Source organism: Chrysochloris asiatica, unplaced genomic scaffold (assembly GCF_000296735.1).
Source record: "Chrysochloris asiatica unplaced genomic scaffold, ChrAsi1.0 scaffold00264, whole genome shotgun sequence".
NCBI lineage: Eukaryota > Metazoa > Chordata > Mammalia > Afrosoricida > Chrysochloridae > Chrysochloris > Chrysochloris asiatica.
Window position 1 is genome coordinate 749,180 of NW_006408782.1, and position 26,411 is coordinate 775,590.

Here is a 26,411-nt window from a genome sequence, read left to right on the forward strand (position 1 = left end):
CAGTATGTTTGCTTTCTTGGTGTTGCTGTTAGATGTTGCTGAGTTGGTTCCAACTCACAGCGACAACATGCACAACAGAACGAAGCACTGTCCAGTCCTGCGCCGACTTCACAATCATTAGGTTTGAGCTCACTGTTGCAGCCTCTGTATTAATCTATCTCGTTGGGGGTTTGGCTCGTTTTTGCTGACCCTCTAATTTACCAAGCTTAATGTTCTTCTCCAGGGATTGGTTCCTCCTGATAATGTGTCTGAAGCAGGAGAGAATGACGTCTGGTCATCCAGGCTTCTAAGGCACATTCTTCCAAGACAGATTTATTTGTTCTTTTGGCAGTCCATAATGCTTTTAATATTCTTCTCCAATACCATAATTCAAATGCATTAATACTTCTACAGTCTTCCTTATTCCCTGTCCGACATTCACATGCATATGTTGTTGCAGTTGTTGTTAAGTGCCATCCAGTCGGTTCCAACCAATAAGCGGCTCAGTATAGGATTTCCAAGGGGCAGCTGGTGGGCTTGAACTGCCAACCTGCATTCAAACCAACTTTGCAATCCAGTGCATTAACCCACAGTACCTCACCAGGACTCCAAAAGCACTAGGAATGCATATGAGGTGATTGAAAATACCAACACTTGGGTCAGGTGCACCTTAGTCTTCAAACTGACATCTGTGCTCTTGAACACTTTTAAAGAATTCTTGTGCAGCAGATTTGCCTAATGTAATATATCATTCGATTTCTAGACTGCTGCTTCCATGAGTGTTGGTAACAGATGCAAGCAAAAAGAAATCTTTGACAACTTCAATCTTTACGCCATTTATTGTAATGTTATTTATTGATCCAGTGGTGAGGATTTTTATTTTCTTTACATTGAGGTGCAACCCACACTAAAGGCTGTGGTCTTTGATCTTCATCAGTAAGTATTTTAAATACTCTTCACTTTAAGAAAGCAAAGTTGTATTATCTGAATATCACAGGTTGTTAATAATGAGTCTTCCTCCAGCCCTGATGCACGTTCTTCATAGATTTCAGCTTCTCAGATTATTTGCTCAGCACACAGAATGAATAACTATGGCGACAGGATACAGCCATGGTGCACAATTTTCATGATCTTATACCATTTAACATACTCTTGTTCTATTCTAATACTTCCTCTTGGTCTATGTACAGGTTCCTCAAGAGCACAATTAAAGTGCTCTAGAATACTCAGTTTTCACAGTGTTTGTTAGGATCCACACAGTTGAATGCCTTTGCGTGCTTAATAAATGTAATGCCCCCTGGAGGCGTGTCTGCAGAGTAGCAGGTTAGCTGTCCTTTCACGTCACCTCTGAGTGCCACATGAGGCACTGTGCTGTTTTTTTTCTTTTAGTGATTTACATTATGGTTTGAATCTGTCTACAGATGTCTTAGAAGAAAAGTCTGGGAAAAATTGTCTAAATGAAAGACTTGGGTCAATTTTGGTACATATCCATCCATTCTTTTTATTTGTGTCCTTTTATGGTAAGGATACTAACAGTGAGTTAGAACTAAGTGCAGAATATGAAACAAGGGGACAGTGAGTCCTAGTACTGCTCCCTACCACGGGTCTGTCAGTTTGTCATACTGTGGTGACTCATATGTGCTGTGATTCTGGAAGCTATGCCACTGGCATTTTAAACACCAGCAGGGTGACCCATGGTAGACAGGTTTCAGATGAGCTTCCAGACTAAGACAGACTAGGAAGAAAGAGTGACGAACTACTTCCAAATATTTAGTCACTGAAAACCTTATGAATAGCAGTGGAACACTGTCAGCACCAGAATGCTGAATATTGAAACATAATGAAGAACACCCAGAATATTGTCAGATATAGTGCCAGAAGATGAGACCCCCAGGTGGGAAGGCACTCAAAATAAGACTGCGGAAGAGCTGTCTCCTCAAAGTAGAGTTGACCGTGATGATGCGAATAAAGGTTTTGGGACCTTCATTTGCTGATGGAGCACAACTCAAAATGAGGACTAACAACTGTAAATATCCATTAATAATCTGAATACGGAATATAGGTAGGAAAATTAGAAGTTGTCAAAAATGATATGGAATGCATAAAGATCAATATTCTATGCATTTAGTGAGCTGAAATGAACTGGGATTGGCCATTTTGAATCTGACAATCATTTAGTTTACTAGGCCAGGAATGTTGAAAGAAGTATAGCAAGAATGCTCTTTAGAAGCCAGGATGGCAAGACTTTATCTCTCATACTTCGTATACGTTATCAAGAGGGACCAGTCCCTGGAGAAGGCCACCATGCTTGGTAAACTGGAAGGTCAGCACTAAAGAGAAAGATCCCCTAAAGGAGATGGATTGGCACAGTGGCAGCAGCAATAGGCTTAAACGTGATAATTTGTGTTGATGGTGTAAGGCTGAGCAGTGTTTCATTCTGTTATGCACAGGTAGCTATGAGTCAGAACCAACTCAATGGCAGCTAACAACACCAACAACGGTTTCTGGTGAAAGTTCATACAACCACCAAAACCACTTCTATTTCTTCCTTTCTAGTTGCACTAAAAATGTCATAATACTCATCACTCTACAAGAGGATCAGAGCGCTGTCCTGCCAGAGCCAAGGATTGCCTAAGTCACCACAGCCAACAATCCATTTCTAAGGCATGGTGTCAGAAAGCAAGCAAGAGGAGCAGCCTCAATTCAGCATGGAAATCTTGTGACAACTCCTAAAACACATCAAGTGCACGCTGGTTAACAGAGACAGCCTCACACCAAAGGAAAAGCAAAAATTCACAGGAAAATCATGTGAGGGTGCTCGTCTCAAAGCCTATGAGCTCCTTCTCATGTAGCGAATTCAGTCAGTCAGGACAGTGCAGGAAGGACAGCTTTATAGATCTGACCCTCCAACAACGAGGGCAGATCGGGAGTAAGGACACATTTATCTGATCAGCACTCCAGAGGGCGACATCCACTTCAGTGTCTACGGCAGAGCGCCCCCTGCAGGTGGGCCCACAGAGTGGAGGCAACCTGCAAGTGCTGTACTAGGCATTGCCTTTTGATCTCTATTTTCAATACTATTTTATGGTTTTGGGCAAAAGCTTATACAACCACCAAAACCAATCCCTCTACCTTCAAGTCAATTCTGACTCATTGTGACCCCATAAGGGTCCCAAGGCTGTAAGGATTTACGGTAGCTGACTGCCACATCGTTCTCTTGTGGAGTGACTGCTGGGTTCTATTCCAGACCTTCTGGTTTTGGTTAAGTGCCGTCCAGCTGGTTCTGAATCATAGCGACCCTGTATAGGGGTTCCGAGGAGCGAATGGTGAGTTTGAACCGCCAACCCTGCTGTTCAAACTGGCCTTGAGGTCATTTGCAGTTGGGTTTTAATGACTGGGCTACAAAGGCTCCTTACACAGCAAAGGAAGTTCCCATGTAAAATTTCTATACATACATCTGTGAGCGTGGGGGCTCCACAAGATAAGCACTGGACTGTGAACCACAAGTCAGAGGTTCAAGCCCACCAGCTGCTCCATGCGAGGAAGATGAGACTTTATGCTCCCACAAAGATTTACAGGGTTGCTGTGAGTTGGAATCCACTCGATGGCACTTAACAACAGCAATATATACACTGGTGTGGTGCTGTATGATAAGCACTGGACTGCTAATCACAAGGTCAGTAGTTCACACCCACAAGCCGCTCCTAGGAAATCCTATACAGGCTTGCTATGAGTTGGAAATGACTCCTCGGCACTGAGCAAAAACATATACGCTAGGTCCAGTCATAATACTTTTATAATCAAGGGGTATCAAAGACACAATATAAATCACATAACACACCCTAATAACACCCAGACATGAATAAACATGAGCACGTGGACAGCCACATGCTCGCCACAGCTCAAGAAGGAGATGACAGGACCCTTACCTGCCTGGAGGGACTGCAGAGTGGGGACAGGCCAGCTCTCTCCTCTACAGACATGAGGCCGTCCTCTCAGAGTGCACCGAGCCTTCTGCAAAGGAGTCGCCCGTGCCCAACGCCCCCATGTGGGGAGAGGTCTCCCCATGCCCCACAGTGATGATTCCACCTGTACACCCCCTCCCTCCCAGGCGGAGACCACATGTTCCCGGGGGGCGGAGTGGAGAGAAAGTCACAGGGAGTGGGGGGGTGAGGACGCACATCGCTACAGAAAACACAACACAAAGTAGCTGATGTCACTCTAAGTGACTCAAGCCGAGGGCCACAGGAGAGTCAGCTGTGCTCATTCACAGGAATTCTTGTTTTAACCCAAACATGACCCAGCTGATACATTCCAGTTCCCCTCAAACTGGAATTTATTTTCAGCTGTTTCTAACAAGTTAAATCTATCATCAAAAACACAGGCATGTCTGCAAATATGACAAAGAATTTATCACAGAGTTACAAAAAGTTGGTGGGAAATTGAGATTAAAAGATAATGGCAACTTTCCATGAACTTTGTGTGGTCTGTTGATATTTGCAAAAATTTTGGAGGAAAACCAACCAACCAACCAACCAACCAACCACACATACTACAGCTTAAGGGTCTCATCAAAACTGTTCGGTAAGGGAAAGCGACCCTCCTGCAGGTACATGTTTCATTTGCAGGTAAAAATCCATGTCAATGCAGGATGTCTACTTAGAAGAGCTGTCTATTTTCTTTTTTTTTTTCTAAGCTAATAGTAAATTTTAATAAAACTCAAGAGCATATCTTCCCCAATCATAAATGCATAACAACATGTTTATGAACAATTTGTCCCACATAAAATATCGGTTTTAGATGAACTATGCATTTGATTGAAGATCTGGAAGATCTCAAATATAAGCCAATGTCAATCTGTTGGAGAAAACTGTTAATCTCAATGAATGAAAAAACTGGCTAAAGTTCAAAAACTGGTAGAATTGTTGTTCTTAGGTGCCACCTAGTTGGTTCTGTTATACACAACAGAACAAAACATTGCCTGATCCTGTGCTGACCTCACAATCATTGCTACACCTGAGCCATTGTTGTGGTCACTATGGCCAATCCATCTCATTGGAAGTTTTCCACTTTTTCTCTGACCGTCCTCCACCTTACCAAACTTGATATGCTTCTCCAAGGACTGGTCCCTCCTGATAATATCTCTGAAGTATGAGAGACAAAGTATGACCATCCTGGTTTCCAAAGAGCACTCTTGCTGTACTTCTTCCAACACTGATCTGTTTGTTCTTTTGACAGCCTATGGTTCTTTTAATATTCTTATCCAACACAAAAACTCAAACACATCAATTCTTCTGTAGTCTTCTTCATTCACTGTCCAACTTTCAGATACCTATGAGGTCACTGAAAATAGCATGGCTTGGACCAGGCGTACCATAGTCCTTAAACTGACATCTTTGCTATTCAACACTTTGAAAAGGTCTGTTGCATCAGATTTGCCTAATGCAATAGGTCATTTGATTTTTTGTCTGCTGCTTCCTTGAACATTGATGGTAGATCCAAGCAAAATGAAGTCTTTGACAACTTCAGTCATTTCTCGATTTATATGGATGTTGTTCATTCGTTCAGTTGTCTATTTTCTTAAAGACTTCCAGTTACTCACATACATTAGCATACAGCACAGAGACTTGTTTTATTCGACATTGTTTTTCTGGGGGTGGTGGGGGTAGGCATTTTCACCTCCAGTTTTGTAGGCCTCTGCGCCACCTCTAACAGAGAGCACAGAGACAGTCTTCCAGCTCTCTCACACACAATTTCATGGCAGACCTGAGGGGCAGCAGAACCTCACACTATAGACACAGAGATGGACAGACAGAGAGACAGAGAGAGCATCAGCTGAACGTATCAAAGCCAGCCAACAGTCAGCAGCTCTCATATTCCATCCACATCAACTATATAGCACACAGCCTGGGAAAGAAGAAGAAAACATGAATAAAAAGGACAAAGGAGGAGAGAAAGTAGAGCTAATTCCAGAGGAGCAGAGGAAGCCACACACAGATACAGGAAGGGGAGGAGAAGAGGACAACTGAAAGGACACATCAGAAAGACAGTGACAACACGTACAAATGTTCTGACTCAGGTTGCTGTTAGGGGCCGTCGAGCCGGTACCAAATCATGACGACCCTATGACCACAGAACGAAACCCTGCCTGGTCTTGGGCCAACCTCACAATTGCAGCTACACTTGAACCATTGTTGCTGCCACTGACCCATCCATCCTGCTGGGGGTCATCTTCTTTTTCATTGACCCAAGCACCCTGCCCTTCTCCAGGGACTTGGCCCCTCCTGATAACCTGTTGTTGTGAAGTGCTGTCAAGTCGGTTCCAACCCACAGCAACCCTGTATAGGATTTCTGAGGAGCAGCTGGTGGGCTTGAACTGCCGAACCTGTGGATCAAACTATCTTTGCAGCCCAGTGCATTAACCAACAGTACCACACCAGGACACACACACACATATACATATATGGTGGTGGTATGCCATTGAGTAGGTTCTGACTCACAACAACCCTGTACAGGGTTTCTGAGAAGCAGCTGGGAAGCTTGAACCACCGACCTTGTGGATCAAACCGACTTTGCAGTGCAGCGCATTAACCCACAGCACCACACCGGATAACTTAGTCTGTAACAATGCACTGAGCTCATTCTACTTTTCTCCTTTCAAATGGCATTTTCTAAAGGATAGTTTTTGGAGAAATACTTTATTTACATCACAGTAAATAAAGTGTGGCACTGAAGGATACGCACTGGACTAAAAGGTCGGTTTGAATCGTAAGATTGGTGGTTCAAACTCCACAGCTGCTCCTCAGAAAGCCTATACAGGGTTGCTGTGAGTCGGAATCGACTCAACAACACTTAACAGCAACACTGTATTTTAGGATGACCTGGACCAGGCCACTAAGCAGAAAACAGGATCCTTGGGTGGTCAGCACGTCAGCGGTGAGAGGTTAAAGATTGAGGTCCACCCATAGGCACCTCAGCAAAAGGCCCACTCCTGACTACTGGAAAATCAGCCACAGAAAAGTCTATGGCGCCCGGTTCTCCCCTGACCCACACGGGCCGCCTGGATGGCAGCTGGGGACTGACTAGTCCAGCATTAGCGTGCAAGTGGCTTCCATTTACCTTCGCAGTTATCTGAAAGTCCTCGTGCTCTTTCAGCAGCTCTTGGGTGTGCTGTAAACTCGAACCCGTGGAGGTGTGCGTGGAAAGGTAGAACTCCCCATTGTCGTGGATCCACTCTAACGCCTGGAGGGAGAAGGTACGACAAGGGTTCATGAGAGACGCCCCAATCTCTCAGTGTCTCCTCTGAGTGCGACATCCCAAGAAAAGGCCCAGGACCCTCCCTCAGAGAGAGCCAGGCGCCGAAGACTTGGAGCGTCATTCCAAAATAACCAAGGAATTGACATCCTAGAACCCTATCATGTGCCACAGCAGACGGCTGGAGGGTTTCTATGAACCGAAAGACAACAGAGGTCAGTGGAAGCACCCAGGAAGATCTTAGGAAAGAAGACGGAGTACGGAAGGGGGAAGAGATGTGCTGAAACACTCACGTTGCTGAACCTTAAAAACCGTGTCAGAAAGTTTCACCTTAAAACAGCGCTTGGTCCCTCAACACATAGGCTGTGGAGGCCAGCGCTGAGCCACACCCCAATTCCACAGCCCACCTCGCTTAGACTGTGCCCTGCAAAGACTGCGTCTAACCCGATGGAGGTCCGCGGCAGCCCGTGTGAAGCTGGCCTATCAGCACCACTTTCTACAGCATGTGCTCACTCCCTGTCTTGTTCTCACCATATTTTTAAAGGTTTTCATCAAAGCAGCTGCACACTTAAGAGGCTTTGATAGAACTATTACTTTTATACGCACTGGGAAACAAACAAAAGTCACGTGACTCGCTTTACTGCTGCGGTCTGTAATGGTACCCACAACACCGTCAAGGTCCGCAGATGGGTCCATGGAACAGAGATGGCAGAGGCCAAGGAGGAAGCGGCACAGGAAGGCCAGTGAGACAATGACCCTGGACTGAGGCAGCCTGGTCCATCACAGCACAGGAAGGTGCTGGGGCCAGGTTGTCAGGACGGAGGCAGCAGGTAAGATGAGGGGAGGGGAGGGTAAGTTGAGGTGGGGGAAGAGAGGGGAACATAGGTAAGAGCAGGTGAGGACAGGGGAGGAGAGGTGAAGGCAGGAGAGGGGCGGGGAGGTTAGGTGGGGAGGTAGTGCTTCCAAGGCTGCTGTGTGGACAAATTTGGAGTGGAGAGCGGGTGGAAGAGGCAGCGTCAGCCAGGAAGCTGGCTGCCATGAGAGGCCCAGGCTGCGGCAGGTGTGGGGCTCTGGGAAGAAGTGGGGGAGGTCGGCGCCTCAGGGGCCCAGCGAAGGTAACACTTGGCACCAGGGAGGCCACCCTCATCCTCCCAGAACGAGAAGGCATACTGCTGGAGGGACCACAAATCCAGCTTTGCCTCTGGAGGGGGCTCAGAAATCTGGAGAGCAGAAATGGAGGTCTGGGCTGGGAGGGGTCTATGGGAGATAAAACCGGGAGGAGAGAGAAACAAGAACAAACCTTGAACACAGCCCTAGGAGCAAGCCCAATAAGAAAGCAGAGGCAGGCAGGCCCTGAGGAGCAGCAGCCAATGAGGCAGAAGGAAGCTGCAGAGGAGGCCACAGGCGGTCTGCAGGGCGAGGACACAGTTCCGGGAGGGGCCCGGGGACTTACAATGTCAAGTGTCCACATCTCAGAGCACCACTCTGCACAGTAAAACCAGCAGGTCTTCAAGGATTGTCCAGTCCCGAATACCCAACATTTACTGTGGTGCTGTGATTCCTGAAGGAAGCCCGCTGCCAGGGAGCCTGCAGGTCAACCTCAGCAACAACACCAACTTAACGGTTTTATTTTTGGCAGACGGACTGACTTGAGGAAAAGCCATTGTCTTTCTTGGCCAAGAGAATGATTTACGATTTTGCTCCTCTGTATTTGAACGACTCCTTGTATTTTAGCAGAGATAACAAAGAGAGATGTGTGAGAAGAGAACATCAGACAGTCTGACCAGAAACAAAATCAGGGCCCCATCATTCCAAAAACTGGCTGAACAGTCTTTAGATGAAACATGGAGGACAGGTAATAGAAACAGAAAAGACCTCAGCAGTCACTGCTTAACCGTCGGGAATGTGGCTACTCCACAACGCGTCAGTCAAGGGCCCTGGCTGCTCCAGTGACTGAACTGTTCTGAGCACCAAACAAGTCACCCACCAAAACAAGGACAGCTACCAAGTGGACCCAAAAATGGTCCCCAGGTGGGAACCTAAGCAAAATATAGTTTCATTTTTCTTGGGTCAGAAGGGTTTTCTCAGATGTGTGTCAGACACAAATGAAGTTGCCAGGCTGATTCCAGAGGCAGTCCAGTACCGAGGCTCATCATTAAGATGGGGGTCACCACTGAGACAGGACAGAGGGTCCCCAGGGGGCTGAGCTCAATTATAGGACGAGACGAACGACACATCCAACCCGGGTCCACCACTCCACAGGTGCTCCAGTACCTCCCAACCTACCGAGTGTGGGGTGAACAGTTTGTGTATTGTCATCCTATAATTAGGACTCCTGGTATGGTGCTGTGGGATCAGCACTGGACTACAAGGTCGGCAGTTCAAACCCACCAGCTGCTCCTTGGAAACCTGATACAGGGTTCCTATGAGTCGGAACTGACTCAATCGCACTAACGACAACAATCTACCATTAAGGTCAAAGACATGCTAACAAGGCTCAAGACCATAGTGTTTTAGCCCAAATGCCTCAACCAATGACTGAGAATACAGGCAGGAGTCCTTTACCCCAACATGCCTGGAGGGAGGACCCACTGGATTTACTTCAAATGAAGCCCCTTAGCCAAACTTATGAACACATTTTGACTGTGCTGAATTATTTAAGATCCTGCTGCATTTTTCAGTTCACCGTATCTGAAGAACAAAACTAACCGCCTGACAACATAAATGTAGCAACATCAGAAGTCGCCCACTGAATACCGACCCAGGCACAGAACCAAAGTCTACAGTAACTTTTAAATCATCACCACAATGATAATCTCTAGCGCGATGCCTGAAATACAAGATCAAAGCGGTAGGACATGCTCACTGTGATGAAACACTTGTGTGAGGCTGTGGGGTTTCTTTTCATAACTAGGAGGGTAGCTGTGGGGCTGGGTGAAGGGTCAGAAGGAACCGACGGGAGCTGCAGGGTGGGGGGTGGGGCGCGGAGGGGCCGGGCCCAGTGGCTGACCTGCTTGGCACTTCTCTCAAAGACCACGTACTGCTGACACTGGTCCAGCCGCCTCTTCCTCATGGTCCAGTAGTGTAAGACCCTGTTCTCCCGCTGGAAGAGTTCGTTCAGGATATCTGAGGGAACAAAGATAAAAGTTCAGGTTGGCGCTGACAGTGAGAACACAAACAAGGAGACAGAAAGCAACGTAAAATCTTGCAACGTCCCATTCATTTTCATTTAAAGGCTTCAGTGCAAATGCTGAAGGAACGGCGGTGATACAACGCTGAAGTGCCAACTAAAAGGATTGGCAGTTTGAACCTACCCGGTGACTCTGGGGGAGAAAATCTTGGTGACCTATTTCTGTGAAGATCACAGACAAGGAGACCCTACAGGGCAGTTCTACTGTGTCACCTGGGGTCACAATGAATTGAGTGAGCAGTACCCAACAACATGCAAACATCATCAAATGGCAGAATCTTTTTTTTTTTCAATGTGAAATTATTTTTTTCAAGTTTTTCAGTTTGAGTTGAGTGAAGGTTTACAGAACAGATCATCAGTTTTACATTCAGAAACTCGTACACTTGGCTTTGTCTCACCGATGGCGGTCCTCTCGATGGACTCACGACACTGTCTCCCTGGGGCTCTCACTTCCATTCCTCCTCCTAGTCACATGTGCCTGGACTCTGTAGGTACCAACCTACACTGTACATAGCTCACTAGTGTGGGTTCTCCCTTTACACCTATTGAGTGCTTGGCTGAAAATTCAGCCACGGAAGTGAGTTCAGTTTCAGACTGAAATGGTGATCGTGGGACACAGCTCACTGACCAAGTAAACCTGGCCTTTTTTTGTGATTTTTAGTTTTCGCCCACATTGTCTCCAATTCTATCTGGGACCTTCTAACCCTCTCAGAGCAGTTGGTAGTGGTACCTGGGTACCATCGAGTTCTGGTCTCAGGGTCGTGGAGAATGATGTTCATGTGGGCAAGACAGAATCCCAACAAATAATCACACTCTGTTCTTGCACAATGCTCTTCATAAGAACATTGACCAAATGTGTTACCTTATAAATGACATCATTGAGAACGTAAGGTTTGCTCACTGCAGGTGAGCAGGATTAGTGACACAGGCGAGTTCTTCTCTTCTCTGGGACAAGATGACTATGGTTGGTAAACAGATCATTGGATATTTTGCTCAAGACTTATATTAAGACTTCCCTGGGGAAGGAATATAGTATAGAAAAAAAGTATTACACCAAATTTGTGAAGCACAAGAAATTAGTGTGATCTTTAAAAAGAACACAAACCCTTAGGATAGAAACGGACATGAATTAGATTAGTAGGGAAGCAGAAAAACATGAAAACTAAAACAAAACCGGGAAAACTGATCATAAAAAATTGTAAATGTTACAACTAGCACTAATCACTATAATAACATTACACAAAGAAAATCATGGGGAAAACTATTTGCTACACATATGAACAGACTTAATTTACTTAATTGTCGCTGTTTGCCACAGAGTCAATTGTCCGAAAAATGACCAGTGAAGTTTGGCCATCCTGACCTCCAAGGAGCACTCTGGCTGCACTTCTTCCAACACAGATCTATTGCTTCTTTTGGCAGCCCATGGTACTTTCAGTATTCTCCTCCAACACCATAACTCAAAAGCATCAATTTTTCTACGACCTTCCTTATTCACTAACCAACTTTTGCATGCATATGCGGTTAATGAAAATACCAAGGCTTGGGTCAGGTGCACCTTAGTCCTCAAGCTGACATCTTTGCTCTTCAACACTTTAAAAAGGTCTTGGGTATCAGATTTGCCTAATGTAATACAACGTTTGATTTCTTGACTGCTGCTTCCATGAGTGTTGATAGTTGATCCAAAAAGAATGAAGTCCTTGAAAACGTCAAACTTCTCCAATGATAAGAATGTTGTTTATTGGTCCAGTGGTGAGGATTTTTATTTTCTTTACATTGAGATGCAATCCATACTGAAGGCTGTGCTCTTTGAGCTTTATCAGTAAATATCTTAAGTCTTCACTTTCAGCAAGCGAGGTTGCATCATCTACATATTGCAGGTTGTTAATGAGTCTTCTTCCAATCACGATGTCACACTTTTCTTCATAGAACCCAGCTTCTCGGATTATTTGCTCAGCATACAGGTTGAATAAGTATGGTGAAAGAATACAACCCTGTCGCTCACCTTTCTTAATTTTAAACCATTAATTGTTCCCATGTTCTGTTTGAACAACTGCCTTTTGATCCAGGTACAGATTCCTCATGAGCACAATTAAGTGTTCAGGAATACTCATACTTCCCAATGTTGTCCACAGCTTGTCATGATCCACACAATCGAAAGCCTTTGTGTAGTCAATAAAGCATAGGTAAACATCTTTCTGATATTCTCTGCTTTCAGCCAAGTTCCACTGGACATCAGCAATGATATCCCTCGTTCCATAGCCTCTTCTGAATCCAGCTTGAACCTCTGGAAGTTCTCTGTCATTGTATGCTTGTAGCCGTTTCTGTATTACTTTTAGTAAAACTTCACTCGCTTGGGTTATCAAAGACATTGTCCGATGATTTTCGCATTCCGTTGGGTCACCTCTCTTTGGAATACGCACAAATATGGATCTCTTCCAATCAGTCAGCCAGATAGTTGTCTTCCAAATTTCTTGGCAGGTACTCTTGGTGAGTACCTCCTGTGCTGCTTCACTTTCTTGAAAGATTTCAATTTTTACTCCATCAATTCCAGGTATCTTGTTCTTTGCCAATTCCTTCAAAGCACGTAGGACTTCATCCTTAAGTATCATTGGCTCTTGATCATATGTTACAGCTTGAAATGGCTGAACATCAACCATTTCCTTTTGGTACAGTGACTGTGTATTATTTCCATCTTCTTCTCATGCTTTCTGCATCATTCAATAATTTGCCCAGAGACTCTTTCAATAACTAAAGTTGAGTTTTAATTTTTTCTTCAGTTCCCCAGCTTGAAAAATGCTGAGTGTGTTCTTCCTTTTTGGTTTTCTGACTCCAGATCTTTGCATATTTTGTTGTAATATTTGGCTATATTTTCTCAAGCTGATCTTTGAAATATTCTGTTCAGCTCTTGGACCTCATTTCTTCCATTTGCTTTAGAATCTCTACACTGGAGAGCAAGTTTCAGTGTCTCTTCTGACATCCATTTTGACTTTTTCCTTCTTTCTTGTCTTCTTAATGACTTTTTGCTTTCTACCTGTATGATGTTTTTGATGTCATCCACAACTCTTCTGGTCTTTGGTCTTTAGTGTTTACTGTATCAGATTTGTTCTTCAGATGATCTCTAAATTCTGGTGGGATATACTCAAGGTCATATTTTGGCTCTCGTAGACTTTTCATTTTCTTCAGCTTCAGTTTGAATTTCCATAGGAGTAACTGATGGTCTGTTCCACAGTCTGCCCCTGGCTTTGTTTTCACTGATGATATGGAGCTTTTCCATCGTCTCTTTCCACAGATATACACAATTTGATATCTACATATTCCATATGGCGAGGTCCATGTGTATAGTCATCTCTTATGCTGTCTAAAGAAGGTATCTGAAATGAACAAATCATTGATTTTGCAGAATTCTACCATATAATCACCAGCATCATTTCTATCACCAAGGCCATATTTTCCAAATACTGATCCTTCCTCTTTGCTCCCAATCTTTGTATTCCAATCACCGATAATGATCAATACATCTTGATGATATGTTTGATCAATTTCAGATTGAAGAAGTTGGTATAATTCTTGTAATTCATCATCACTGGCTTTAGTGGTTGGTGTATATATCTGAATAATGGTATTAACTGGTCATCCCTGTAGGCGCATGGATATTATCTTATCATGACTTTTTGCTTTCTTCCTGTATGATGTTCTTGATGTCATCCCCAACTCTTCTGGTCTTCGGTCTTTAGTGTTTAATGTATCAAAGACATTGTCCGATGTTATGACTGATCTGGAAATGTTCTTTTTGACAATGAATACAACATTCCTCTTCAATTGTCATTCCCGGCAGCACAGTAAACCATGTAGTTGTCAAGATTCAAAACGGCCAATACCAGTCCATTTCAGCTCACTAATGCCTAAGATATCGATGTTTATGCATTCCATTTCACTTTGTACAATTTCTAATTTTCCCAGATTCCTACTTCGTACACTCCTGTTCCAATTATTAATGGATGGCTCCTGACCATGTGTTCAAAGTACATGAGAAGAATCGTCCACAATTCTAAGGAGCATTCTGGCTATACCTCATCCAAGACAGATTTGTTCATTTTTCTGGCAGTCCACAAATATTCTTCCTCAACACCATAACTAAGACTCATCAATTCTTCTCCAGTCTCCCTTATTCACTGTCCAGCTTTCATATGCACACCAGGCAATGGGAAACACCATGACCTGGGTCAGGTCTACCTTAGTTCTTAAGGTGACATTTTCTTCTCATTAAGACTGGAAAGAGGTCTTTTACAACAAAGCTTTACCAAGTCCAATATACCATCTGATTTGTTGACTGTTGTTTACACGAGCATTAATTGTGGGTCCAAGTAAAATGAAAGCCTTGATAATGTCAATCTCTCTCTCTCTGTTTATCATGACATTGTCCTGTTGTGAGGGTTTCTGTTTGCTATACATGAGGTGCAATCTATACCGAAGGCTGTGGGCTTTGACATTCATAAGTATTTTAAGTCCTCTTTGTTTACAGCAAGCAAGGTTGTGTAATCTGCATATTGTAGGTTTTATACACACACACACACACACACACACACACACACACTCACACACACACATATATATATATATATATAAAATGAGCCTTGCTCCAATCCTGATACTCTATTCTTTTTCATCTGTCCAGTTTCTCTATTTAGCAGGCACATGAAGTAAGTATAGTGAAAGGAACCAAGAAAGCTTTGTTTTAGACAACAGAGCTTTTCCTTATTCTGTTCGAATGACTGTCTCTTGGTCTATGTACAGGTTCGTATGAACACAATTAAGTGCCTAGAATTCTCCTTCTTTGCAATGTTGCCCGTAGCTTGTTATGATCCACACAGTCAAATGCCTTTGCACAGTAAAGAATCCACTGATGAACATCCTTCTGGTACTCTCTGCTTTTAGCCAAGAGTCACCTGCCGTCAGCGATGCTATCCTTTGTTCCAAGTCAACTTTTGAATCTGGCCTGAATTTCTGGCAGTTCCTCGTCAATATAATCTTGCTGTAAACGGCTTTTTAAATTACCTTCAGCAAAAGTTTATTTACATGTAGTATTACATATATTGCTCTATAATTTATACATTCTGTTAGATCACCTTTCTTTGGAATGGACACACATACGAATCCTTTCCAGCTGGCTGGCCAAGGTGACTGTCTTCTAAGTTGTGTGGCATAGACGAGTGACTGTTTCTAATGCTACATCCATTTGCTGGAACATTTCAGTGAGTATTCTGTCAATTCTTGGAGCCTTGTGATTCGTCAACGCCTTCAGTGCAGCCTGGATTTCTTCCTTCAGTACCAACCATTCCTGATCATATACCACCCTCCTGAAATGGTGGACGAGCCATCAATTCTTTATAGCACTGTGACTCTGATATTCCTTCCATCTTCTTTGCATGCTTCCTAACTTGTTCAGTATCTTGCCCAAAGGATTTGCATTTTTTCTTCAGTTCTTTCAGAAGAAATGCCAAGTAAGTTCTTCCAACATATTAGTACAAAAAATGATTAAAACCATGCCTTAGTATACAAAACCAACATCTGACAGCAAGGATATTTACAAGTAACTTCTCAACCTGATCTCTTAAAAATAATTTAACTAGAAACAATTATGGTTTAATTATTTTTTTTTACAATATTTAATAAAAGTAACAACAATTATATGAAATTTGTTTTTTCCATTTATATTTTATTCAATAAACTATCAAACTAGTAAATGTATTATGAACCTACTTATTACGTTGAGATAATTAGAAAGTAGACTTTCTTTACACGAAACATGAAGTGGATGCCACTTGTAAACACAGGCAAGTCCCCGGATTACCCATGAGATCCGTTTCCAAGGATGTCTTTAAGTCAGATCTCTAGGTTAAGTCTAAACAGGTACACACATACAGTGCCTATTTAACCTCATTTCAGGGCTAGATATGAGACTTGGTGATACAGAGGCTAAGGCTTGGCTGTTAACCAAAAGGCCTGTGGTTTGAGTCCACCAGCTGCTCCATGGCAGTCTGCTTGTCTAAGGCTTTACGACTTTAGAAACCGCACGGGACAGTTCTGCCTTGTCGTACACACAGGGTCATCCTAAGTCACAATTGACTAGAAAGCAGTGTGTTCTCAAAAGCTTTTTCAGTGATTTCAGAGATGCATGGGCAGCTAGTGACAGTGATGAAGATGAAGAATTTGATTGTGATGAAAAACTTGGGCCATTCAATCCTTTACAAGTGAGGGTAAATTTACATGACATTTAAGGACAGGTAGTGGTGTTTATGGTGTGGCGCTGTGGGTTAATGCACCAGGCTGCAAAGCTGTTTGAACTTCAAGGTGGGTGGTTCAAGCTCACTAGTCACTCCGTGGAAACCCTATACAGGGTCGCTATGGGTCAGAACCGACTCGACTTAACAATAGGAACAGTGGTGATGTGCTGTGGAGTTGGTACGACTCATAGCAACCCTGCATAGGGTTTTACATGGCTGTAAATCTTTGGTGGTTATGTGCTGTGGAGTCAGTTCTGACTCATAGCGACCCTGTACAGGGTTTCTGAGACTGTAAACATTTACGGGAGAAGAAAGCCCCATCTTTCTCCTGCAGAACAGCTGGTAGTTTTGAACTGCTAACCCTGTGGTTAGCAGCCCAATTTGTAACCACTACGCTACCAGAGCTCCTTTGTAAATCATTACGGGAACAGAAAGCCTCATTGTTCTCCAAGGAATGGCGGGTAGTTTCGAACTGCTGACCTTGAGGTTAGCAGCCTGACTCATAACCACTAGCTGACTTTAAGTCAGAGGTCCATAACCCAGGGCCTTACTGTACAGCCTGAAAAGCACCTTATGAGACCACAGCACATTACGTTCCTAAACAGCATTAGGCATTAATCGGGGTGGCTCTGCAGACACTCAGTTGAACTTACTCTTCACTTGCTGCTCAGGAGCTTTGATATGTGTCACCATTCCTGGCATGTTCACACTGTTCCTGTGCAGGTACTTCAGGAAGACATCCGCGTTCCTTCTGGCAAGTGTGCAAGCCTAGGACACAACAGAGAGCACTCATGTGACTTAGACAAACACGTGCTCCCAGGACAGCAGGACAGCTGCAATCGACTCTGACATTATGAAAGACGAAAGGAAAAGAGAATGCAGTCTTCCCACAAACTTTCTGAAGTCCTTTTTGTACGTATTTACCTTAGGCTTGAATCTGGCCAACTTGTGTGGTTACACACTGTTTCAGTTACAACACACTGGCTTTCTCTCTCTGACCTCAGAGAGGAAGCTAGCTGCTGTGCTGTGAACGGCCCCATGGCTCCTGAGGAATGAAGCCCCGGCCAACCCGTGACTGCATCCCATGGGAAGTCAAGAGTCAGAGGACTCAGTAAACTGTGACCAGATTTCTCTATCGGCTGAGGAGATGTTCTGCGGCTTTGCTGGTCATAGATCTTTGGGGCTGCTTGTTGCAACTCCTCAATCCTGCTGGTTCAGATGAAAGCAGCCACGAATAACATGCCCACATACAAGGGTACAGACGAACTGAAGCCTCCTGGGGAGCAGTCAGCCGACCTGTGGGGTTTAAACCACTGAGCTTTGGGGCGGTTTATTTCCAACCTGGTGTTGACCTGTGGAGTGTGTGGAGCACAGCACCTTGGGGACCATGGGCTAGGCTCATGCTTGTTTTGGACAGACGTCTGTATCTCCATAATAGAAGGCTTAAGAATATCTACTGTAATGTTTTAGTTTAAGCATGGAATCCGAACAAACTTTTGATTATTCTGTCTTGTTATATTCCGTGTTGTTTGTTTTAAGTTCCATCGAGTCTATTCCGACTCATAGCAACCCTATATAGGATTTCTGAGGAGTGGCTGTTGGGCTTGAACTACCGACCTCACAGTTAGCAGTTCAGTGCATATCCTACAGAGCAGCACCACAGCTCCTGCAAACTTGATCCGTATTTTGTTGTTAAGTGCTGTTGTGTCGGTTCTGACTCATAGCAGCTCTGTATAGGGTTTCTGAGGCTCTATGTTTTTGGGGAACAGAAAGCCTCAACTTTCTCCCATAGAGCTGCTGGTGAGCTGGAACCACCCACCTTGCGGTTCATAGTCCAGTGCTTATCGTCTAGGGCCACTGCACTCTCCTTTAGCCATACTGTTTCACAGCGACCTAAGAACAACAATGCAACACCGCCCAGTCCCACATCACTCTCACAATGTTCTGCCTGGGTCCACTGCTGCTGCCACCATGCTGATCCATCCATTTAGCTAAGTGTTGTCCCGTTGTGTTTCATACTAAATTTTAATGATTCCAGCTCAAGAGATCCCAATAGGGTTTGGAATTTAATAAACAAATTCCGGCCATAAGATGAGACGGGAGGTTCTGAGATCCTGTTTAAATGTTGTTGCTGTTAGATGCCGTCGAGTCAGTTCCGACTCAAAGTGACACTGAATCGGGTTTCTGAGTAGCAGCTGGTGAGCTTGAACCACTGACCTTGGGTTCGCAGTCCAGCGCTACCCCTAAAGCACCACACCAGGAGTCATAATTAGTGACTCTTTGGAAGCCAAAGTGTTTCCCCACCCTGACTTGTTTCAATAAAAAAAAAACACAAAAAAACTCACTTGGGTGGAAGGCTCAAACAAGAGAGAAAACTTTCCAAGAGTTGCAGTTTCTTCTGCCAGACTAAACAGTTAACTATCTGTCAGGACCGATGACCCTCAGGAAAGAAACCAGAACCACTACAGGTAGCAGGTGGGTGTCAGGGAGGAGACTGCAGAGGCAGGGAGAAGGAGGATAGAAAACACACGGATCCGATGGGTGTGGACTGTAACAAGCCGAACCTTCACAGGGCTGAGGAAATACACCTTGGGGGCTTTCCTGTCTGGTGTTTCTAAACATTTTAACCTCGTCCTTAAAATCTGTTTCAAAGAACAATGGTATATTTTCGTATATAAATATGATAAAATAAGTTTTTAAAATTTCCTGGTTTAAAATCAGCCTAGTTGAATGCGATCACATTTCTCGTGTAGGAAACCTTTAGTAACTGATCCAGCAGCCAAAGATGCGCCCTCCTGTGACACAACTCTGGAGAATCTTTATTCCTAAAGGGGCAGCAGTTCCAGAGGAAGACTCTTTTCAGCTACAGGCACCTGGTTATACCAAGTCAACTGCCCAAGCCAGGGATCCAGCCTCACTATCAGTGGCTCCCTGTCTTCAGGATCAGATGGTACTGTGCTTCCAGTAACTCCAACCCTTCCTCAGATTGTCCTCTGAAAACTAGGAAGATAGTGGAGATCACACACATGTAAAGAATCTTACGATTTTCCTTGCACAATGAACTTATCTCTGATGTACTGTTACCACAGACGTGTGAGGTAGGGTGTGAGGTGCTAGGGGTCAGAGGAGGCTCCTCTGAGTGTGTGTGTGTGTGTGTGTGTGTGTGTGTGTGTGTTTAGGAGGGTCTGCAGTGCACAGGGCTGCTTCTCAATGAAAATAAATGAAAATCAAGACACCCTCTCCAACCTCAACACCTGACCCAGTGGTTTTCCAAACAGCGCCCAGTGAGGCCTGGAACCAGAAAAGCCAGTGCAGTACCTTTAGGAATGCTTCCTTCTGTTCCAAGTGCTTGCTGATCATTGGTGTGACATGGTCTGTCTCGGAATTGGGACCCAGCTTGTCGGCTCCTCCACACCAGTCCTCTTCCCTCTTGTACTCCTGCTCGAGGCTCTCAAGGACGCTGCAGACCTGTGCGCAAAGACAGGTGTGGGCACCTGGCGTCACACATGTGTAGCTTTAGAAGCATTTGCCATCCAGCCCTGGGACCACTGCTAACCAAAGGACCAAGCCCACAGCCCCCACCTTACTTGAGGACAGATGCATAGGCCCAAGCAGGCCAGCCTTTCAGAACAAGAACACAGGAGTAGCATCTCTTTTCTCTCTGACACACTTCTGGCCATACATGAGGAAGTCATCAAAACGGTTGTGTAAAAAGGTATGAAAAGAGAATGCAATTTGTCCACCAACTTTTTGAAGCCACCCCACCCCTACACACATTTAAGGAGAGATGATGCAGTTTCTCGATTTCTGACCTTTTCCTTTTCTTTTTTTTAGAAGGAGAGTATCAAAAAGCCACAAGCAATCTAGTTGTCATCATGAGGACTGACTCATGTCGAGCCCACGTGTGCCAGAACAGACATCTGCTCCACTGAGTTTACAATGGTCTTGTTTTCAGAACTAGACAGCCAGGTCTTTCTTCTAAGGCACATTTGGGGAGACTTGAACTGCCAGCCATCTGCTTGGCCACTCAGGCAGTCTCCGGGAGTAAACTTCATTAAGTCCTGAGAGAAAGAAGCTGGGAATGAGAGGTCTCTCACCTGCTCTGAGGTCTTGTAGAAAGCCACTGAGGCATTCACCAGCTTCAGGCGGTCTTCCATCTTGAGCATGAGCTGCTGCCAGTGGGAGGCCACCTTCTCGGCACAATCGCGGATCATGTCCATGTCGTAGTGGTTGGCCTGCAGCATGGCCTCGGCCTTCTGCTGCACCTGCAGCGCACTCTGGTGAGTTTTCTGATGGCGAGAAAGAGACAAAAAGGCGCTTTCACCAGGGCCTCTGCCCTGTATCCCGGAGGAGAACCGGGGTGTTCTCTGTCCTTGTTAAGCTTATAGAAAAACGGCTGCTAACATTCACGAGAACGTGTCTAAAACTCACTGGAGGTGCTTCTATGTCTAACAAAGATTGTACGTCTAACAACAAGTGGGTGTACATATATCCGGCTTGTGACCTGAGAGACACAGAGTGCCCACCTACATTTCCCACCTCAGGGGTTTACGGAAAGCCGCTACCCCACTGTTAGGGTGTGCTGCCATCTGGTGGGGGCCTGTATAACTGCATGAATCTAAAGAGGCCTCATCCCACCAGACCCACACCAGAGACCCCTCAGGACATGTATGCTGTTGTGAAGTGCCATTGAATCGGTTCCGACCCATAGCGACCCTGTATAGGTTCCAAGGAGCAGCTGGTGAGCTTGATCAAACCGACTTTGCAGTCCGGCGCATCAACACACAGCACCACACTGTCTTACTTCTTGTTGTTATGTGCCATGGAATCGGTTCCAACTCATAGAGACCCTGCCATGTCCCACTAGTTGTATCAAAATCCATACCAAAAAAAAAAAAGTTTCACATGTCATTCAATATACCTTCCATGACCGGAAAAAAACCCAAAAACACACAAGTTTCAACAACAAAAAATTCAAAGCAGAAAAGGAACTGGGTCTTGAAAGGGCTACATTACCGAAGGATATGGTGCATTGAGAATTTGCAGAATGAGCATCAGCTGGGAGCTCAGTTAGCGAAACCACAGGAGACAATGACAACCACCAGCTTTCTAGGGCAAGTTCGGAGGTGCTTCCAGTTTATGAGTGCTAATGATCCTTGAGTCGTATGAACAAGGGGGGAAGGTGGGCAGGGGGCCGGTGGGTTTACTGTATTTTCATTTTCAACTTCAAATTGGATTCAACTAAAACACTTCTCAGGAATTGCTGATTTTAAGAGGCAAAACTAAAACAAAAGCTTAAGCCCTGTGATCATGTAATCAATCCATCAGAATCAAAAATCATAAATGCATGGAGCCCCTTGATGGACTTCTTCGGTGAAACAGTCCGAGGGGGACAAAGTTCTTCAGGACGCAGACTGCTGAACCAGCGGCATAACCTTGCAAACCGGTAGGAAAGGGCTCGTAGTCCATGGCACTGCCACACAAGGGCTCCTTCCTGCTGGATGCTGTAGCTGTTAAGTGCCGCTGAGTCCGTTCCGACCCATGGTGACCCTGCACAGGGTGTCCAAGGAGCACTAAAGTAACAGTCTGCGTCCACACAGAGTGACCTCTCCTGGCCATGTCACAGCTAGAATCAGATTTCAGACTGTTTCCAAGTACACAGCGTCCCCACCTCAGGGAAAACTGTCACAGGGGGTTTCCTCGAACAGTGAGGAGAGAGAGAGACAGAGACAGAGAGAGAGACAGAGAGAGTGTGTGTATGTAAATGCTCTCTGACCCCTTGACTTTACCTTGAGCCCACCCACCAGACTTAGGGAACCTCTCTCCTAATGACACTGAATCCATGTGCAGAGTGGGCCTGGCAGGGCCTGAGCCGTTTCGTTCCTTCCTGGAGGCAGGAGACTGACTACAGTGCTGCCTCTGACCCAGGGGTCCACTGTGTGTGGCCGTCAGCCCTCAGGAGAGCATACTGCTGGCAGTGCCCAGGCTGTGAGGCTGGTCCCCATGTCCTCGTGGGTCTGCGGGGGTCTCACCTCAATGGCATGCTGGAACTGCTCGTGCTCCCTCTGCAGCTGTTCCGCCTCCTGCAGGGAGCTGGCCGTGATGAGGCCAGCGTTCAGCATGGACTCTCCGTTGCGGATCCAACCCAGCACCTGAAATGGCACACAGGCTAACACAGTGTCCTCCTATTGTGAAGCCTTGATTTTCAGTCTTACTCACAAGCAAATGCAATTCCTAATACATGCATTTGTTTCCTCCTTGAGTTTTAAATGAGCTGTTTCGCTTGGGGCCAGAAGGAGCAGTACACTAACTGGTCTTTTCAAGGCTGGTCACGCAAGCACGCATGGCCTCCATTAGTAGAGAAATTCCCCCATAATGATGGACAGAGGAGACGCCAGCCGCCACTACGAAGATTCTGATGTAACAGGACACCTGCTTTAAGTGACGGGGTCCACGCCTGCTCCCAGTCCAGAGGCGCATCAAGTGTCGTCCATCAGACACGTTAGCTTTGTGTGCACCTGCCAGAGGAGCCCACAGCCCTACTCTCTGGGCGGGATAAAATGCCATATGCTTACTGAAACATCACTCAGCCCAAAGCAATTCTTCCAAATGTTCTGAGTTACTTTCCAGGTCAGTCTAAGAAAAATCCCTGCCACACCACACACAGCCCAGGATCAGTGATACAGGGTGCTCAGCTGGAATATGGCTCATGTTGGGCAACAGACCAGAGATAACCAACCAGGCGGAATGGAAGGTTTACTGGTCTCTTTTTAGTGCATGACCTGTGGAGCTGCTGAGCAGACAGACTGCTGTCCAGGCCACTGGGGAAATCTCTCTCTCTATCTCTCATACACACACACACACACACACACACATACACAGAGTCACCTCTCACTGTGTCTGGTAATTGGGTTCTATGACGTGCCCATGGAGGCTGAATTCGAGAACACTGAGTCAGTCTTCTGTGTTGGAAGACCCAAATGTTCTGCCACTCTGTGCATGGGCACACATGTACATAGCCACAAACACACCGCAACTAGTAACGTGGGTTCCAGATACAGTTTAGTGAGCTGACGAACTCGCAAATGCAGAGTCAGCGAATCATGTGGTCCACTTTCCCTACCAGCACTGCGTGTGTGTACACTGCTCAGGGCCTCCCCTCCCCAGTGTCCCTGTCTGAGTTACCAGGTGACTGCCCATGCAGCAGGTATCTATGTACCTGCTTCACTTCAGCCTGCAGGTGGCGCAGTTGGACACACTGCTCCAGGTGCTTCCGATGCTGCTCTGCCGCCAAGTCCAGCTCCTGCTGCTTCTCATGAAGAAACTCCAGCAAGTCCTGGACCCGAGTGGCCATATCTACGTCTCTGTCACATAACAGCTCCACGCCTGCAGACAATGCAAAGAGACCCTGCATTCACCCTACACTCCAAGCTGACACACTCTGCCCAGCGGGGCCATGTCAGACAGCAGCGGAGTGAGCATGTGTGTCTCAGAGAGCGGGTTGGCCTATTCCAAGGCCAAACACACTGTATAAGCCGGTCAACAGCTGGAGGAATCTTCAGTCCAAACTTCCAGTTTCCTACTGCATGCTGGGGTTGGCGGACTACAACTCATAGCGCCCCCTACAGGGTTTCCAAGGAGCACCTGGTGAATTTGAACTGCTGACCTTGGGGTTAACAGTCCAGTGCTTTTCGTACAGCGCCACATCAGGACTCCTTCCTACTATATAGGTGCATTTCCTACTGCAGATTGTTGTTGTTAAATACCATCGAGTCAGTTCCAACTCAACAACGCTGTAGAGGATTTCTGAAATAGCTCGTGGGTTTGAACTGCCAACCTTGAGGTTCCAAAAGACCTTGCGGTCCAGGGCATTATTCTGTAGTCTGACTGTATAGCTGCATACAAACACACAGATCGTTTCCTCTGTATATTTCACTAAATATACAACCTCAGTTAATTCTTAACTCCTTTCTTAAAACAAAGAAGGGCTAAAATGGCAAAATTTACCACTTCATTGGTCCTGATGAGAGATAAGCAGCAGATCAACCTTTATTGTGAAAACTGTTAAGTGAGGGAGAACACCACTTACACATCTAACGGTGAAGAGAATTTCCTCTTTATAGATGAACTCAGTTATGATATGTACGCTAATAAGAAAAATTAAAAATCACCATTTTTCAAATTTTTGGTCACCACTGAAAATGTGGTGGTGTCCTTTATAAACAGTGCACTTTGCTTTGCTTTTGTGATCCTCTGAACAAGCAGTTAACTCTTTATTGTTGTTGTTAGGTGCCACAGAGTCGGTACCGACTCATAGCGACCGTATGCACTACAGAACGAAACACCGCCCGGTCCTAGGCCAACCTCGCAATTGTTGCCATGCTTAAGCTCATTGATGCTACCATTTTGTCAACCCATCTCGCTGGGGGTATTCCTCTTTTTCTCTGATCCTCTACCCTACCAAACAGGATATCCTTCTCCAGCGACTGGTCCCTCCTGACAATATGTCCAAAGTATGAGAGACGAAGTGTAGCCATCTTGGCCTCCAAGGAACACTCTGGCTGCACTTCTTCCAAAACAGATCTATTGGTTCTTTTGGCAGTCCACGGCACTTTCAGTATTCTCCTCCAATACCATAACTCAAAGGCATCAATTCTTCTATGGTCTTCCTTTTTCACTGTCCAGCTTTCACATGCATATGAGATTATTGAAAATACCATGGCTTGGGTCAGGCGCACTTTATTCCTTAAGCTGACATCTTTGCTCTTCAACACTTTAAAAAGGTCTTGTGCAGCAGATTTGCCTAATGCAAATACGTCATCTGATCTCTTGACTGCTGCTTCCCATGAGTGTTGATAGTTGATCCGAGAAGAATGAAGTCCTTGACAACTTCAATCTTTTCTCCTTAAATAAGTATGGTGAAAGAATACAACCCTGTCGCACACCTTTCTTAATTTTATTTAAACCATTAACTGAACCGAACTGACTTGAAAAGTTTACTTTTTAATAGCACTTAATTTGACTTGGGCATTTTGAGTAATGCTGCAAGCTGGCTAAGTAAGTTGCTAATACTGTAGAAAAAGCTTCACTCTGAGCCTACAGTGATACCTGCTATAAAATATAAAGACAAGAAAAACTGAATACAGAATGAGAAAACATTTTCTTAAAATCTGCATTTCATTCACAGAAATAAAACAATAAACCACTTTGTACACACAAAGTTCATGTTACTTGAAGCAACATGTGGGGATGTTAAGGGACATACACTGATTGTCATGTGAAGTGGAATCATATGACAAGGACCCAGGGTACACTCTGTGTGGGGATGGCCCAGTGAGAGGATGTGAGCGATGCTGGTGAGGACGTGGAGGAGGTTCTTACCCGAGGCCTGCACTTCGTTGACGTACTGCAGAAGGTCCTGGCCCTGGTGGATGACATCGAAGGTTAGGTTGTTCATGGTCAGGGCCTTGTCCGCGTGGTGCTGAAGCCGCTGCTCAGCTATTGTGAGGTCTTCTGTGTCGAAGTCGTTCATCTGCTGGGAAAGCTCATCGTTCCAGGACTCCAAGTCTGAGATGATCTGTGGGTAGGGGGGAGTGGCTGGTTAAGAGCAAACACTGAAAACAGACTACTTGCTGGGGGTCTCAGTGGCTGATCGGTGAGTGAGAGACCAATGGGGCTGAGTGGGTCAGGGACACAGACTA

The 26,411-nt window shown here is 45.3% G+C and overlaps 1 protein-coding gene across 1 annotated transcript in view; it reads right to left on the reverse strand.

The window, feature by feature from the left end:
• The window catches only part of TRIO (trio Rho guanine nucleotide exchange factor), a 275,442-nt gene that overhangs the window by 130,697 nt on the left and 118,334 nt on the right, over positions 1-26,411 (reverse strand). Inside the window, exons 13-20 of the mRNA XM_006874154.1 lie at positions 26,092-26,287; positions 23,930-24,096; positions 22,743-22,862; positions 20,808-20,999; positions 20,029-20,178; positions 17,364-17,478; positions 10,244-10,359; positions 7,099-7,221 (exon numbers count right to left, since the gene is read on the reverse strand). Coding sequence (XP_006874216.1) covers positions 7,099-7,221; positions 10,244-10,359; positions 17,364-17,478; positions 20,029-20,178; positions 20,808-20,999; positions 22,743-22,862; positions 23,930-24,096; positions 26,092-26,287 — 1,179 coding nt within the window. The remainder of the gene's footprint in view (positions 1-7,098; positions 7,222-10,243; positions 10,360-17,363; positions 17,479-20,028; positions 20,179-20,807; positions 21,000-22,742; positions 22,863-23,929; positions 24,097-26,091; positions 26,288-26,411) is intronic.